Consider the following 13397-nt stretch of genomic DNA (forward strand, 5'->3'; position numbering starts at 1 on the left):
GTACTGTCAGGACCCTCATACTCTGCTCCTGACTGGCTAGTAGTCCTTACCTAGGTACTGTCAGGACCCTCATACTCTTCTTCTGACTGGCTAGTAGTTCTTACCTAGGTACTGTCAGGTCCCTCATACTCTTCTTTTGACTGGCTAGTAGTTCTTACCTAGGTACTGTCAGGTCCTCATACTCTGCTCCTGACTGGCTAGTAGTCCTAACCTAGGTACTGTCAGGACCCTCATACTCTGCTCCTGACTGGCTAGTAGTCCTTACCTAGGTACTGTCAGGGCCCTCATACTCTGCTCCTGACTGGTTAGTAGTCCTTACCTAGGTACTGAGCATGTGTGACTCCCAATAAAGATGGAACTAAAACAGGTAAAACAGAGACCTAAACACACAGGGTGAAAACAGGATCTGCAGCAATGTGCAGTACAACAAAAATAGAGTTTTTAGAAAATGAAACCATGGAAACCTATTCTGGTCCAACCTCAAATACATTTATGAACCTGAAGATGAGCAGAATATGGAGCTTGAAAAAGAGACATACTCACTTTTCTTTAGTCTTTAGTTTTGTCTCTCACCTTTTGTCCTTTTTTAGGAATTAGTGGACAACATGGACATAAGATCAGTGTGAAGAGGACATGTGAACGTGTGACTGAAGGAAGTGATCAAACAGGAAGTGGAACCCTCCTCAGCATGATCTACACGGTCCTCTGCATCACAGAGGAACTGAGTGAAGATGTTAATACCCAACATGAGGTGAGGCAGCTGGAGACAGCTTCCAAGAAGAAGATCCTCCATGACTCTCCAATCCAGTGCAGCGACATATTTAAAGCCTCACCTGGCCAACAGAAACCCATCAGAGTCGTTATGATGATCGGCGTCGCCGGCGTTGGAAAAACCTTCTCGGTGCAGAAGTTCTGTCTGGACTGGGCCGAGGGGTTGGAGAACCAAGATATCAGTCTGGTGATTCCTCTTTCCTTCAGGGAACTGAACCTGATCAAAGATGAGCAGTCCAGTCTTCTGGAGCTGCTCCGTGTTTTCCATCCAACATTACAGGAGGTCCTAGCAGACCAGCTCGCTGCCTCCAGACTTCTCTTCATCTTTGACGGCCTGGATGAAAGCAGACTTTCACTGGATTTCAACACCGATGAGGCTGTTCCTGATGTCACACAGAAGTCATCAGTCAACCAGCTGTTGACAAACCTCATCCAGGGGAAGCTGCTTCCCTCGGCTCTCGTCTGGATAACGTCCCGACCTGCAGCAGCCAATCAGATCCCTCCTGGGTGTGTTGACAGGGTAACAGAAGTACGAGGCTTCGCTGACGCCCAGAAGGAGGAGTACTTCAGGAAGAGAGTCAGTGATGAAGAGCGGTCCAGCAGAATCATCTCCCACATTAAGACCTCCAGGAGCCTCCACATCATGTGTCTGATCCCAGTCTTCTGCTGGATCACTGCTACAGTCCTGGACCACATGTTGACTACAGACCAGAGAGGAGAGCTGCCCAAGACCCTGACTGACATGTACTCCCACTTCCTGCTGGTTCAGACAAAGAGGAAGAAGCTCAAGTATGCTGAGGGACATGAGACAAGTCCACAGAAGCTGATGGAGGCTGATGGGGAAGTTCTTCTGAAGCTGGGGAGGTTGGCGTTTGAACAGCTGGAGAAAGGAAACCTCATGTTCTACCAAGAAGACCTGGAGCGCTGTGGTCTGGATGTCAGAGAGGCCTCGCTGTACTCAGGAGTCTGTTCACAGATCTTCAAAAGAGAGAGTGTTGTCTTCCAGAAATCAGTCTACTGCTTCGTTCATCTGAGCGTTCAGGAGTTTCTGGCTGCAGTCTATCTTTTCCACTGTTACACCAACAGGAACACACAGGTACTCAAGGACTTCCTGGGACCAGACTGGGACTGGCACTATAAAAACATTGACCCATCCCTGAAGGAGTTTCAGGAAAAAGGCTACATTGATTCATCCCTGGATGTCTTCCTTAAGAGAGCTGTGCAGAAATCCCTTGAGAGTGAAAATGGCCACCTGGACTTGTTTGTCCGCTTCCTTCATGGCCTCTCTCTGGAGTCCAACCAGAGACTCTTAGGAGGTCTGCTGGGTCAGACAGACAACAGTCCAGAAATCCTCCAGAGAGCCATCAACAACCTGAAGGAGATGAACAGTGATGAGATCTCTCCTGACAGAAGCATCAACATCTTCCACTGTCTGATGGAGATGAAGGACCACTCGGTCCATCAGGAGATCCAAGACTTCCTGGAGTCTGAGAACAGATCAGGGAAGGAACTCTCTGAGATCCACTGCTCAGCTCTGGCCTACATGCTGCAGATGTCAGAGGAGGTTCTGGATGAGTTAGACCTGCAGAAGTACAAAGCGTCAGACCAGGGACGACTGAGACTGGTTCCAGCTGTGAGGAACTGCAGAAAGGCTCGGTAAGTCCAGATGTGATTCACTCAAAAGTAATGTGAAGAGATCCCCACGGAAAGCCTGATAACCATAACTATAACATGAGCATCCACACTGCTGAACAATAATGTTCTGTAGACCGCGGGGCCCTGCACGCCCGGCTGATACTAATGCGTAATACAGCAGACGAATACAGACGCGTCTGTATTAATATCCTACATATTCATGAATTCACTTACATTTCATGTTACAAAACAAACAGAAGTCCATAGGACACCGCTGCCTTCTCCAGGAAAGTATATATACACATACATAAGTGTATATATATACATACATAAGTGTATGTGTACACATACATAATGTATACAGGGACTGCACTTTGTTTCTATAATTTTATATAAAGACACACAGACGTGTAATATCTGTGATCTGCTGGAACTAATACCACCTGAAGTTTTAACTATTTTTAAACGGTTTTCATTTAATTATTGCTTTAATATTTTTACAAGATGTTTCTGAACTAATTCATTTTATAGAAGTGAGTTTAATTAGTTGACAGTGAGAAAGCTCTCTCTCTCTCTGTCTCTCTCTGTCTCTGTCTCTCTCTCTCTCTCTCTCTCTCTCTCTCTCTCTCTCTCTCTCTCTCTCTCTCTCTGGTAGTATTTGAATGGAAGATATCAGTTTGCAAATTTAAACTGTCGGACAAAATGTTTCCATTCCAGTTACACTAAAGGCTGGATATGCAGAGAAAATAGCAGCATACAGTTATATTCTTCTCCACTGGAGGAAAATTAGCCATACAATTATAATAATATAATCTTTTGTACTAATTATACTTTAAATGCAACAGAAGTAATTAAATGAATTTATTAAAAGATGAAAAGGAGATGAGGTGACATAATAACACGAGTGTAGTTACAACCTGCAGCAATTTTACAGTTCACTGAACATCAAATTAAAATAAAGTTTAACAAACACAAATCACAGCAGCCTGTAAACCACAACCTTAGACACATGTTCCTTACAGTCAGCTGTCAGAAACTGTGGTCCAAAGCCGCCGGATGGGTTCATTATGTTGCTCAGGGACACTTGTGATCAGTGACTGACCAGCTGAACTAAATATGCTTCTTCATGTGTTTTGTAAAAAGTACCAGATGTTATTCAATTTGAAATATTTTACTATCTGCAATAACAGACTTCCTAACTCGGGACTCTCAGAGGTTCACTGTGGAGTCGTGGCCTCAGCTCTGAAGTCCAACCCCTCCCATCTGAGAGAGCTGGACCTGAGTCACAACAAGCTTCAGGATTCAGGAGTGAAGCATCTGTCTGCTGGACTGCAGAGTCCACAATGTAGACTGGAGACTTTAAGGTCAGTCCATGTGTTGTTAGCATGTACAGTGTGATGCTTGGTTCAGTAAGTCTTCAAAAGAGACGTAGTCTTATTTTTTCATTTTTTATTTAAAAAACAAACATCTGTCTTAGTATTTTGCATAAAAATGATTGTTATGAATAAGAGGAAACAGAAGAGACTGAAAGATACATTAACGTTTTTGAATCTAACATGCCTCATTTGATGTCACTTAGTGTTCTGACTGACCTTGTTTTCAACATGCATCCTGTCCAGAGCAACAATAGACTCAATTCTTCGGTACGGTATTACCAGCTGGTTTGCGAATTTGACAGTCAAATCTAAAATTCAGATATTCAATCTGGTTAAGACGGAAGGAAAAATTATTGGAACACCTGCACCTCTCAACCCACAAGAGCTTTTTGATCAGGCAACAATCAGGCCGGATAAGACAGTTTTATCTAAGTCTCTGTGTTGTTTTCAGAGTTTGAGCTGTTGAACTCAAGAAAGAAAGAGAGAGATAGATACAAGGTTTCTCTGGGTAAATATAACAGGTATAAGCACTCATTTGTTCCTCTTGCAGTCAAGCTCATCACTGAGAAGCGATGAACGTATGACTATGAATTCATTAATGTATATGTATGATGTAAACTGAATGATTTCAAGCAGGACCAATGGCCCCAATCACCAATATCTGTTAAGTTTTTTCTTAAATTAAGATTGTGTAGATTCTGTTCTTACTTAACAACAAATCCCAAATGAGAAAACATTGGTGAATACCAGAATCTACAGTACGTGAAAACAGCGTAAATCCAGTTTAAGAATAAAATTTGTTCTTAAGAACAATTGATGAATGTTGCCCATTGTCTTCTAAAGTCACATCATTGATTCTTTATTTAGGTTGAGGGACTGCAGTTTGTCTGGGACTAGCTGTGCTTCTCTGGCCTCAGCTCTGCAGTCCAACCCCTCCCACCTGAGACTGCTGAACCTGAGTCACAACGAGCTGCAGGACTCAGACGTGAAACAGCTGTGTGGTTTTTTGGAGAGTCCAGACTGTAGACTGGAGACTCTGAGGTCAGTAACCATGTTTCACTTCTGTGTGTTAGCTTGTTAACAGCTAACGTTAGCCTATGTATGTTAATGGTAATGTTACAGTTAACAGGTAACGTGTCAAGAGCCGACGTTTGCACTAATGATAACGTTATGTTCATAGAAGGTAAAACTCAGACATGTCACTGACGTCACCACTTAACCTTACCTACTTCTCTTTATCCCATCTGGGACATAAGGCTGCAAATAGATCCCTCCATCGCATTTATTCCTTGGCATCATGCTGCTCATATCCCTCATCTCCCAGGAACGTTGTTTTCTAATGATAAATCATTTATTCTTTATTTAGATTGAGGCGCTGCAGTTTGTCAGAGGCCAGCTGTGCTTCTCTGGCCTCAGCTCTGAAGTCCAACCCCATCCATCTGAGAGAGCTGGACCTGAGAAATAACCAGCTGCAGGATTCAGGAGTAAAGCTTCTGTGTGGTTTTCTGGAGAGTCCAGACTGTAGACTGGAGACTCTGAGGTCAGTTCCCTGACTCTGTTACTGTTATAGATCTAATATCTTTAATTAACCACACAGCGACTTTTTAAACGAATTCTCCCTACTACTTACCCACCTCTCTACTCTCTCTCCTAATATCATTCTCCTTGGTGATTTTAATATTCACATTGACAATACAAACCTCCCACTCACCAAAGACTTTACCACCTGTCTAGACAGTTCTGGATTCCATCAGTATGTTGATGTCCCCACACACTTAAAAGGACATTCACTGGATTTAATCTGCTGCTCTGGCTTAATCCCCTCCAACTGTTCTGCTGATGATGTTCACATTTCGGATCATTTTCTTTTGGCCTTCAATATCTCTCTGTCTCTATCTGTAATCAAGCCAGTCCGCCAGATCTCTTTTCGTAATATCAAAAACATAAATACAGACATCCTATCCTCCCACATTGACAATTTGCCTATTCCTGATTTTTCCTCTCCAGACCACCTTGTCCACCCATTATAATTCTGGACTTTGCAATATTCTCAACTTCCTTGCCCCTCTCAAAACCCGATCTGTGTCCTTTTCCCACTCTGCCCCTTGGTTTTCACCTGAGCTCCGTCTTATGAAAGCCAAGGGTCGCCAACTTGAACGCCTCTATAAAAAAACTGGTCTCTCTATTCACAAAGAAATGTATATATCTCATCTTCTTCATTACTCAAACTCAATAGCCGTAACTAAATAAATCTTCTATTCTGACCTCATCTGCTCCAACGAAGGAAACTCCAGGTCTCTCTTTTCAATGATCCATAAGACTTTTAATCCCCCTGATTCTCTGCCTTCTCACATGTACTCTGTTGAAACTTGTAATTCACTGGTTGTCTTTTTTAATGAAAAAATCAACTCCATTCACCAGCAGTTACATTTGACCCCCTTGCCTTCCCCTCCACCTTTGCCCCTCCCCAATAGCCAGTCATTTTGTTGCTTTCTACTGCCCACCCCCTCCAAAATTTCTGATCTCATTCGTAAATCCAAGTCCTCAACCTGTTCTCTTGACCCCCTCCCCACAGCTCTGGTCAAAACCTGTCTCACTTCCCTCCTCTCCTTCATAACTACCATCATTCATTCTTCTCTCTCCTCTGGTATTGTCCCCTCACTTTTGAAAACAGCATCCGTCTCTCCGATTCTGAAAAAACCTGGCTCAGACCCAACCAACTATAATAATCTTCGTCCTGTCTCAAATCTTCCCTTTATTTCTAAAATTCTTGAAAAAATAGTGTCTGCTGAACTTCATGCTTTTCTTACCCTTACTTGTCTATATGAACCTTTCCAGTCTGGTTTTGCCCCTCCCATAGTACTGAAACTGCCCTTATAAAAATCACCAATGATCTCCTCACAGCTGCTGATTCCGGACTCATCTCCATCCTCATCCTCCTCGATCTCAGTGCGGCCTTTGATACCATGTCTCACTCCATTCTCCTCAATAGACTTTCTTCTCTCGGAATCTCTCACACCCCTCTTGACTGGTTCCGCTCATATCTCTCCGACCGCACTCAGTTTATTCAACTCAAATCTTTCACATCCCACCCTTCCCCTGTTACTACTGGCGTCCCTCAAGGTTCAGTTCTTGGCCCCCTCCTTTTCATCACCTACCTACTTCCCCTTGGCAATATCTTCCACAAATTCAACATTCATTTTCACTGTTAAGCTGACGACACCCAGCTCTACTTATCCAGCAAACCCACCTCCTCGCTCCCCCCCTTGTCCCTTACTAACTGCTTACTTGAAATAAAAGAGTGGTTCACCTCAAACTTCCTTAAACTAAACAGTGATAAAACCGAACTCCTCCTCGTAGCCACCAAGTCCACCCTATCCAAAATCAATAGTTTCAAACTCCCAATCGACAACTCCTTGGTCTCCCCTTCCCCTCAGGTCAAGAGTCTGGGCGTCATCCTCGATTCCTCCCTCTCCTTTCAGTCACACATAAATAATATCTGCCGGTCTGCTTACTTCCACCTTCGTAATATTAACCGCCTCCGTCCGTCCCTTACCACTCACACTGCTTCCATCCTTATCCACAGCCTCGTCACCTCCCGCCTTGACTACTGTAACTCTCTCCTTTTTGGCCTTCCTCAAAAATCCCTCCATAAACTTCAACTTCTTCAGAACTCAGCAGCTCGTGTCATCACCAGAACCCCCTCATTTCATCATATAACCCCGGTCCTTCAGCAGCTCCACTGGCTTCCAGTTCAATTCAGAATACAATTTAAAATCCTTCTCCATACTTTCAAAGCCATCCATAACCTTGCTCCTCCATATCTATCAGAACTCCTTCACATCGCCGTCCCCTCCCGTTCCCTCAGATCTTCCTCCTCCCTCCACCTCACTGTCCCCCCAGCTGGACTTATCACCATGGGGAACAGAGCCTTTAGCCGCTCTGCTCCCCAGCTCTGGACCTCACTCCCACCAGACCTCCGCAATATCGACTCTCTCCCCCTGTTCAAAACTAGACTAAAAACCCATCTGGTCGAGCTCGCTTATCTGTAAATACACTGTTCCTGTTTTTTTTTGTTCGTTTGTTTTGTTTGTTTTGTTTTTAGTTTTATTTATTTTGTTATTACTACTTACAATTTTATGTTCCCTGTATCTGTCTTTTATTGTCTGTAAAGCGTCCTTTAGTGTTAGAAAGGCGCTGTTAAATAAAATGTATTATTATTATTATTATTATTATTATTAATAATAATAATTTAACCTAATTTATGTACCAGCATAATTTACATCTGTAAAGTTCTACAATTCCTTTTGTTCATATTTTCATGTTTCTTGTGGTAAATTTAGTTTGCAGTCCCAGAAGACGTTTTTGTTAAAGAAACTGTAGAAAGTGTTCACTGATAGCTATAAAAGTAAATGAATGTTTATAATTGTTAAATGATCACATGTGTATACATAAGATTATCTGGTTTTAAATGGACATGGTTTACTTTCTGAAGTAGAAATATTTCTATAGTTTCTGTTCATTTCAAAGTGTTTAACAAGGTCTCTACTTGTTTTACGATCAGGATAGAGTAATGTTAAATTTCACATTTAAAACCTCTACACATCTGATTGGATTATGAATGTATTTTATCTACTTATTTTTTTCTTTTTCAGATTATATGACTGCAGTTTGTCAGAGACCAGCTGTGCATCTCTGGTCTCAGCTCTGAAGTCCAAACCCTCCCATCTGAGACTTCTGGAGCTGAGTAACAACAAGCTGCAGGATTCAGACGTGAAGCAGCTGTGTGATTTTCTGGAGAGTTCACACTGTGGACTGGAGACTCTCAGGTCAGACACCATGTTTTACTTCTCTGCTGAGATTAATATGAAGTGAAAGTTTTAGTGACCCTAAACTGCAGACATAGGGCTGATATTATACTGATCCACAATTAGTATTGTAGGAGCCGATTAAGTTATTGTTTTTATTCATTGTTTTTATTAATCAAATGTCTGTAATATACAGTCTGACCACTAGGGTGTAGTATAGGGTAGCTTGATTACATGGTGATAGGTATCACAGCAGGGGTGTTTTAAATGAACAGGTAATCAGTGGGCCTTTAGGGGAGCACATGGTTCCTACTGTTAAACCAGCTTTTTTTACTAGCACTTAATCAAGACTTAAAATTGTAAATACATTTTTGTTTTTAGAAAATATTCATTCATTGCAATGAAAAACTTTACCCAAACAAGAAAGAACCTTTCAAACTCTTCATTACACAAGTTCACTTTTGTAAAGCCTACAAGTATCTTAAAGTTAGAGTCTGTACGATTTTCATCTTGTTAATTGTCTTATTGACTACCGGCACCATCAGACACCACCTACCAAGAGCCTGGGTCTGTCCCAGGTTTCTTCCTCACCACTGTTGCACTAAATGCTCTGGGGGAATTACAGTTGGGTCCTTGTAAATTATAGAATGTGGTCTAGACCTACTCTATCTCTAAAGTGTCTCAAGATGACTCTTGTTATGAATTGATGGATTCAGGTGTTTTTTCTAAATTCTGTATATTCTATATCTTCACTTTTTAACAGATTTATAAACACCGAATGATTTCAAGCAGGAACATTGTCACATCATTTATTCTTTATTCAGATTGTGGGACTGCAGTTTGTCAGAGACCAGCTGTGCTTCTCTGGTCTCAGCTCTGAAATCCAACCCCTCCCATCTGATGGAGCTGGACCTGAGTTACAACGAGCTGCAGGACTCAGGTTTAATTCTGCTGTGTGGATTTCTGGAGGATCCACACTGTAGATTGAAGACTTTGAGGTACGTTCCCTGCCTCTCTGTTACTGTTATATATATGTCTAATTAACAACTGAACCTGATTTATGTACAAACATAGCGTGGAGAATTTCCTTTTGTTCCTAGTTTCATTCTTCTTGTAGTAAATTTAGCCTGCAGTCACAAAACTTTTTAGAAGAAACTAGAGAAGTTGTAAATTAATCTTCATAATGGTTAAATTGTCTGTATGCAGATGATCCTCTTAACTGATATGAGTTTTAAATGGATAATCATTCATATTGATCCTTTAGAACTCAGCTGTTTAAATGATCAATATAGAGTTGATCCTCTGAGATCAGCAGTATGTTATTAATCTGTTTTGAAATGAAAAGGTATATGAATGTTGTGGTGACATTTGGATGATGTTTATAGAAGGCTGACATGAGGATGATCCCCAATAACACAAAGACAAAGTCTCTACTCATGTTAGGGAAAAGATCATTGAATGTTGAGCTACACATTTAAAACCTCTACACATCTGATTGGATTATAAATCGATTTTTATCTTTTTTATTTATTTTATTTTCAGATTGAGTGTCTGCAGGTTGTCAGAGACCAGCTGTGGTTCTCTGGCCTCAGCTCTGAAGTCCAACCCCTCCCATCTGAGGGAGCTGCAGCTGAGTAAAAACAAGCTGCAGGACTCAGGAGTGGAGCAGCTGTGTGGTTTTCTGGAGAGTCCAGACTGTAGACTGGAGACTCTGAGGTCAGACATCATTTTATCTTTTTTTAAACATCTTTTTATTAAGATTTCTTTTTCTTTAAACATAAACTTAAAAAAAAAATGAAATGAACATTATTTGCAATGTTGCACAAAGGTAAATGACATTAGATCAGGAAGTCTAAAACTCAACCACACAGTCCTGGGAAGAAGTTAAATCAGCCAGGATAACTGAAAGCTCTTGTTTGGGGGTTCAGGGCCTTTACCTGCAAGGTGTAAGACAGGTTCACTTCAACCATTTATTTTGTGATTGTCTCAACTTGGAAACAGCAGACTTGGACCCAAAATGCAGAGGATAGAGACGAGGAGGCAATCAGTAGATTTTGAAAGTTTATAAAAAAAGGTTTGACAAAAAAGGGTTTCCTAAAGAGGCAGATAGGCAAAAGGTGAAGGAATATCCTTCTGTGTGATCTCCTCCTTTTTATTACCACGAGTTTACAGTCGTGTCTGTTCTGATTGGTTATTAGCTGAGCCAATAAACAAAAGACACACCCACTAATCTCAAAGCCCCTTGCGCACATTGTTCCGGGGATGCATGTCGTTCAACCAGGAATCTGTAGTTAAACGGTGCACACCGTTCTGAGGTTAAGAGCCCAAGGTGAAATGAATCAGGGCCGGGCAGACAATCACAGGAAAACACACCAAGCAGGAAGTGAAACAAGACAGGACTCATGATAAACAAAGAGACTACAAAATTAAACATTAAATTAAAGCTGCCAGCAGCAATGAAGAAACCCCCCCCAGCACGTCCTGGCAGGATGTCCAGGAAGTTCACATAGCCTTAGCGCAGCACCAGGAACAGCTGTGCACTCTCTGAGGACCCCAATGACTTGGAGAGGCACATTCTGTTTTTAAAATCCAAATCTTTGATTCCATTTATATATTACACATTGATAAAGCAAGACAATGTAGATTTTTCTTAACTTTTGCAACATAAATAAATGATCAACCTATAACGTCAATATTAATCAGAGCTGCGGTCTGTTATGTGGATGGAGACTCCATCAGTATCTCTAAACTTTCTTCAGCTCTGAACAGATTATTAAAGACTAAATGACTGCAAACAGGAACTCTGTCTTCTAAAGTTACATCATTTGTTCTTTATTCAGATTGATTGGCTGCAGTTTAACGGAGACCAGCTGTGCTGCTCTGGCCTCAGCGCTGAAGTCCAACCCCTCCCACCTGAGAGAGCTGGACCTGAGTGAAAACAGCCTAAAGGATTCAGACGGGAAGCTGCTGTGTGATCTGAAGGAGAGTCCAGACTGTAGACTGGAGACTGTGAGGTCAGTAGAGAGGTGGAGTCAGTCCGTGCTGGTTTCAGCAGAATTGAACTAAACAGTTATTCAGTCCAGTATTTCCTGTAAAGCTCTAACCTTCATAGTGAAGCTGTGAGAGGAACAGTCAACCAATCAGATCATGTGTTTGAGTTGATGTTAAGATGACTGTTGTGTTCGTGTCTGCAGGATACCTATACAGTACATCTTGATTACAGCTGACAGCATCACATCTCCAGAGACATTACATCTGATCTCAAAGTGTTTGAGCTCTCATTTCAACACTAATGATCAGTTCATCTTTATCAGTCTGATCAGTCTGACTGAAGCCTGCAAATCACAGGATCTTCTTTCATAGAACCAGCATTACATTTAGTAACCATGCGGTCTTTAGCTCCGTCTTTTAAATAAGTAAGAATACGTTAAACTGGGGGGGGGGGGGGGGGGGGTAAATGGTATGTGTAGAGACCCTGGTGATGCTGAGTCCATGTGTAGAGACCCTGGTGAGACCGGGACCAGCGTCTCATGTTGAGCCTATCATAGTAGCGCCCCTAGCTCTTCCAGTCAAAAGGCCGTTTGACCCAAAAACGTGAATCGGGTCAATGCTTTAAGTCAGTGCTTAAAAACTAACTCGAGATTTGAAAATATGACTATGTCAAGCCGCCCCACTGTACCTCTTTAAGAAAATAAAATAAAAATAAAATAAAAATAATTGCTAGAGGTTTAGGCCTGGTGGGTTACTTAGGCCCAGTGGGCCGCCTGGCTGGCAGGACATTGGGGAAACCCTGGATGCCTTGAGGATTTTCAGCAGTTTATTCCACTGTGTACTTCAGTGAAACCTGCAGAGTCGACAGACTCGATGCCAAAGCCCAACGTCACCATGAGAGCTGGAAGGAGGCAGGCTGCTCCTCTTGGTCCTGCTGCATCCCTGACGGACCGCTGATGAAAACACTCATCCATCTCTTCTGTTTCTTTCTCTCTTCAGGTGGGAGTGATTGCTGTCGGAGGGAGGGATCAGAAAGTCCAGAGTCTACAGAAGGAAGAGGGGAGTGTTTTTAATGTCACTGCCAACGTAAAGATCAGTCTTCCATGTGTCCAAGGCCGTTGAGCCAATCAACGCTGAATCATGAATTTGGCCTTAGTGACACGTTGACATGTTTCTAACCGTTAGTTGTTGACTGTGGCTCAGTGGTAGAGCGGTTTCCTGCCAATCGGAAGGGTGGGGGTTCAATCCCTGGCCCTGCAGTCCCATGTCAAAGTGTCCTTGGGCAAGACACTGAACCCCGAGTTGCCCCCGATGCTGCTCATCGGAGTGTGTGTGTGTGTGTGAGTGTGTATCTGATGAGCAGCCTTGGCCACAGTGTATGAATGTGTGTGATGGTGATTGGTTCCTGTATGATGTAAAAGAGCTTTATATATGAATACATATACATTTCCTGTGTAGTGTAATTAACCAGCTTGCTGTCCTCCTGTGATCCTGGTCTCTACTGCAGTCCTGGTCTCTGTTGCAGTCCTGGTCTCTGCTGCAGTCTGCTGGTGGTAACGGGTCTGTGTGGCGTGGCATAGAAACGGGTTACATTCCGCGTGCAGTACACCAACTACATCTAATCTTATCACAGTTGTTCCGGTTGCCGTGTGTTCCGCGTTGCCTCTTCACGGTGTTGCACTCTTACGTTTGATATATGACGAAAAACAGCTCCAAACGGCATCTTTGTTTCATATTTCAATCATTTTACTGCCATAAGACCTAGAGACTTGCTGTCTTTTCCAGCTAAAAGCTAACCGTCACGGGGGGGGGGGGG

The 13397-nt window shown here is 42.5% G+C and overlaps 1 protein-coding gene across 1 annotated transcript; it reads left to right on the forward strand.

The window, feature by feature from the left end:
- Positions 1-596: 596 nt before the first annotated feature.
- Positions 597-12876, forward strand: LOC117949708 (NACHT, LRR and PYD domains-containing protein 12-like). Its single transcript, XM_034880227.1, has 9 exons — positions 597-2427; positions 3597-3770; positions 4650-4823; positions 5149-5322; positions 8438-8611; positions 9415-9588; positions 10133-10306; positions 11431-11604; positions 12581-12876. Exons 1-9 carry the CDS (start codon positions 689-691, stop codon positions 12588-12590), a joined length of 2967 nt encoding a protein of 988 aa, XP_034736118.1. The 5' UTR covers positions 597-688; the 3' UTR covers positions 12591-12876.
- The last annotated feature ends 521 nt before the right edge of the window (positions 12877-13397 follow it).

The sequence above is a fragment of the Etheostoma cragini genome, chromosome 8 (assembly GCF_013103735.1).
Source record: "Etheostoma cragini isolate CJK2018 chromosome 8, CSU_Ecrag_1.0, whole genome shotgun sequence".
Taxonomy (NCBI): Eukaryota; Metazoa; Chordata; class Actinopteri; order Perciformes; family Percidae; genus Etheostoma; species Etheostoma cragini.

Coding starts and splice junctions, on each gene's coding strand:
- LOC117949708 (XM_034880227.1), top strand. CDS start 689: ATGATCTACACGGTCCTCTGCATCACAGAGGAACTGAGTGAAGATGTT. Junction 4,824..5,148: donor TGTAGACTGGAGACTCTGAG/GTCAGTAACCAT, acceptor TTCTTTATTTAG/ATTGAGGCGCTGCAGTTTGT. Junction 8,612..9,414: donor TGTGGACTGGAGACTCTCAG/GTCAGACACCAT, acceptor TTCTTTATTCAG/ATTGTGGGACTGCAGTTTGT.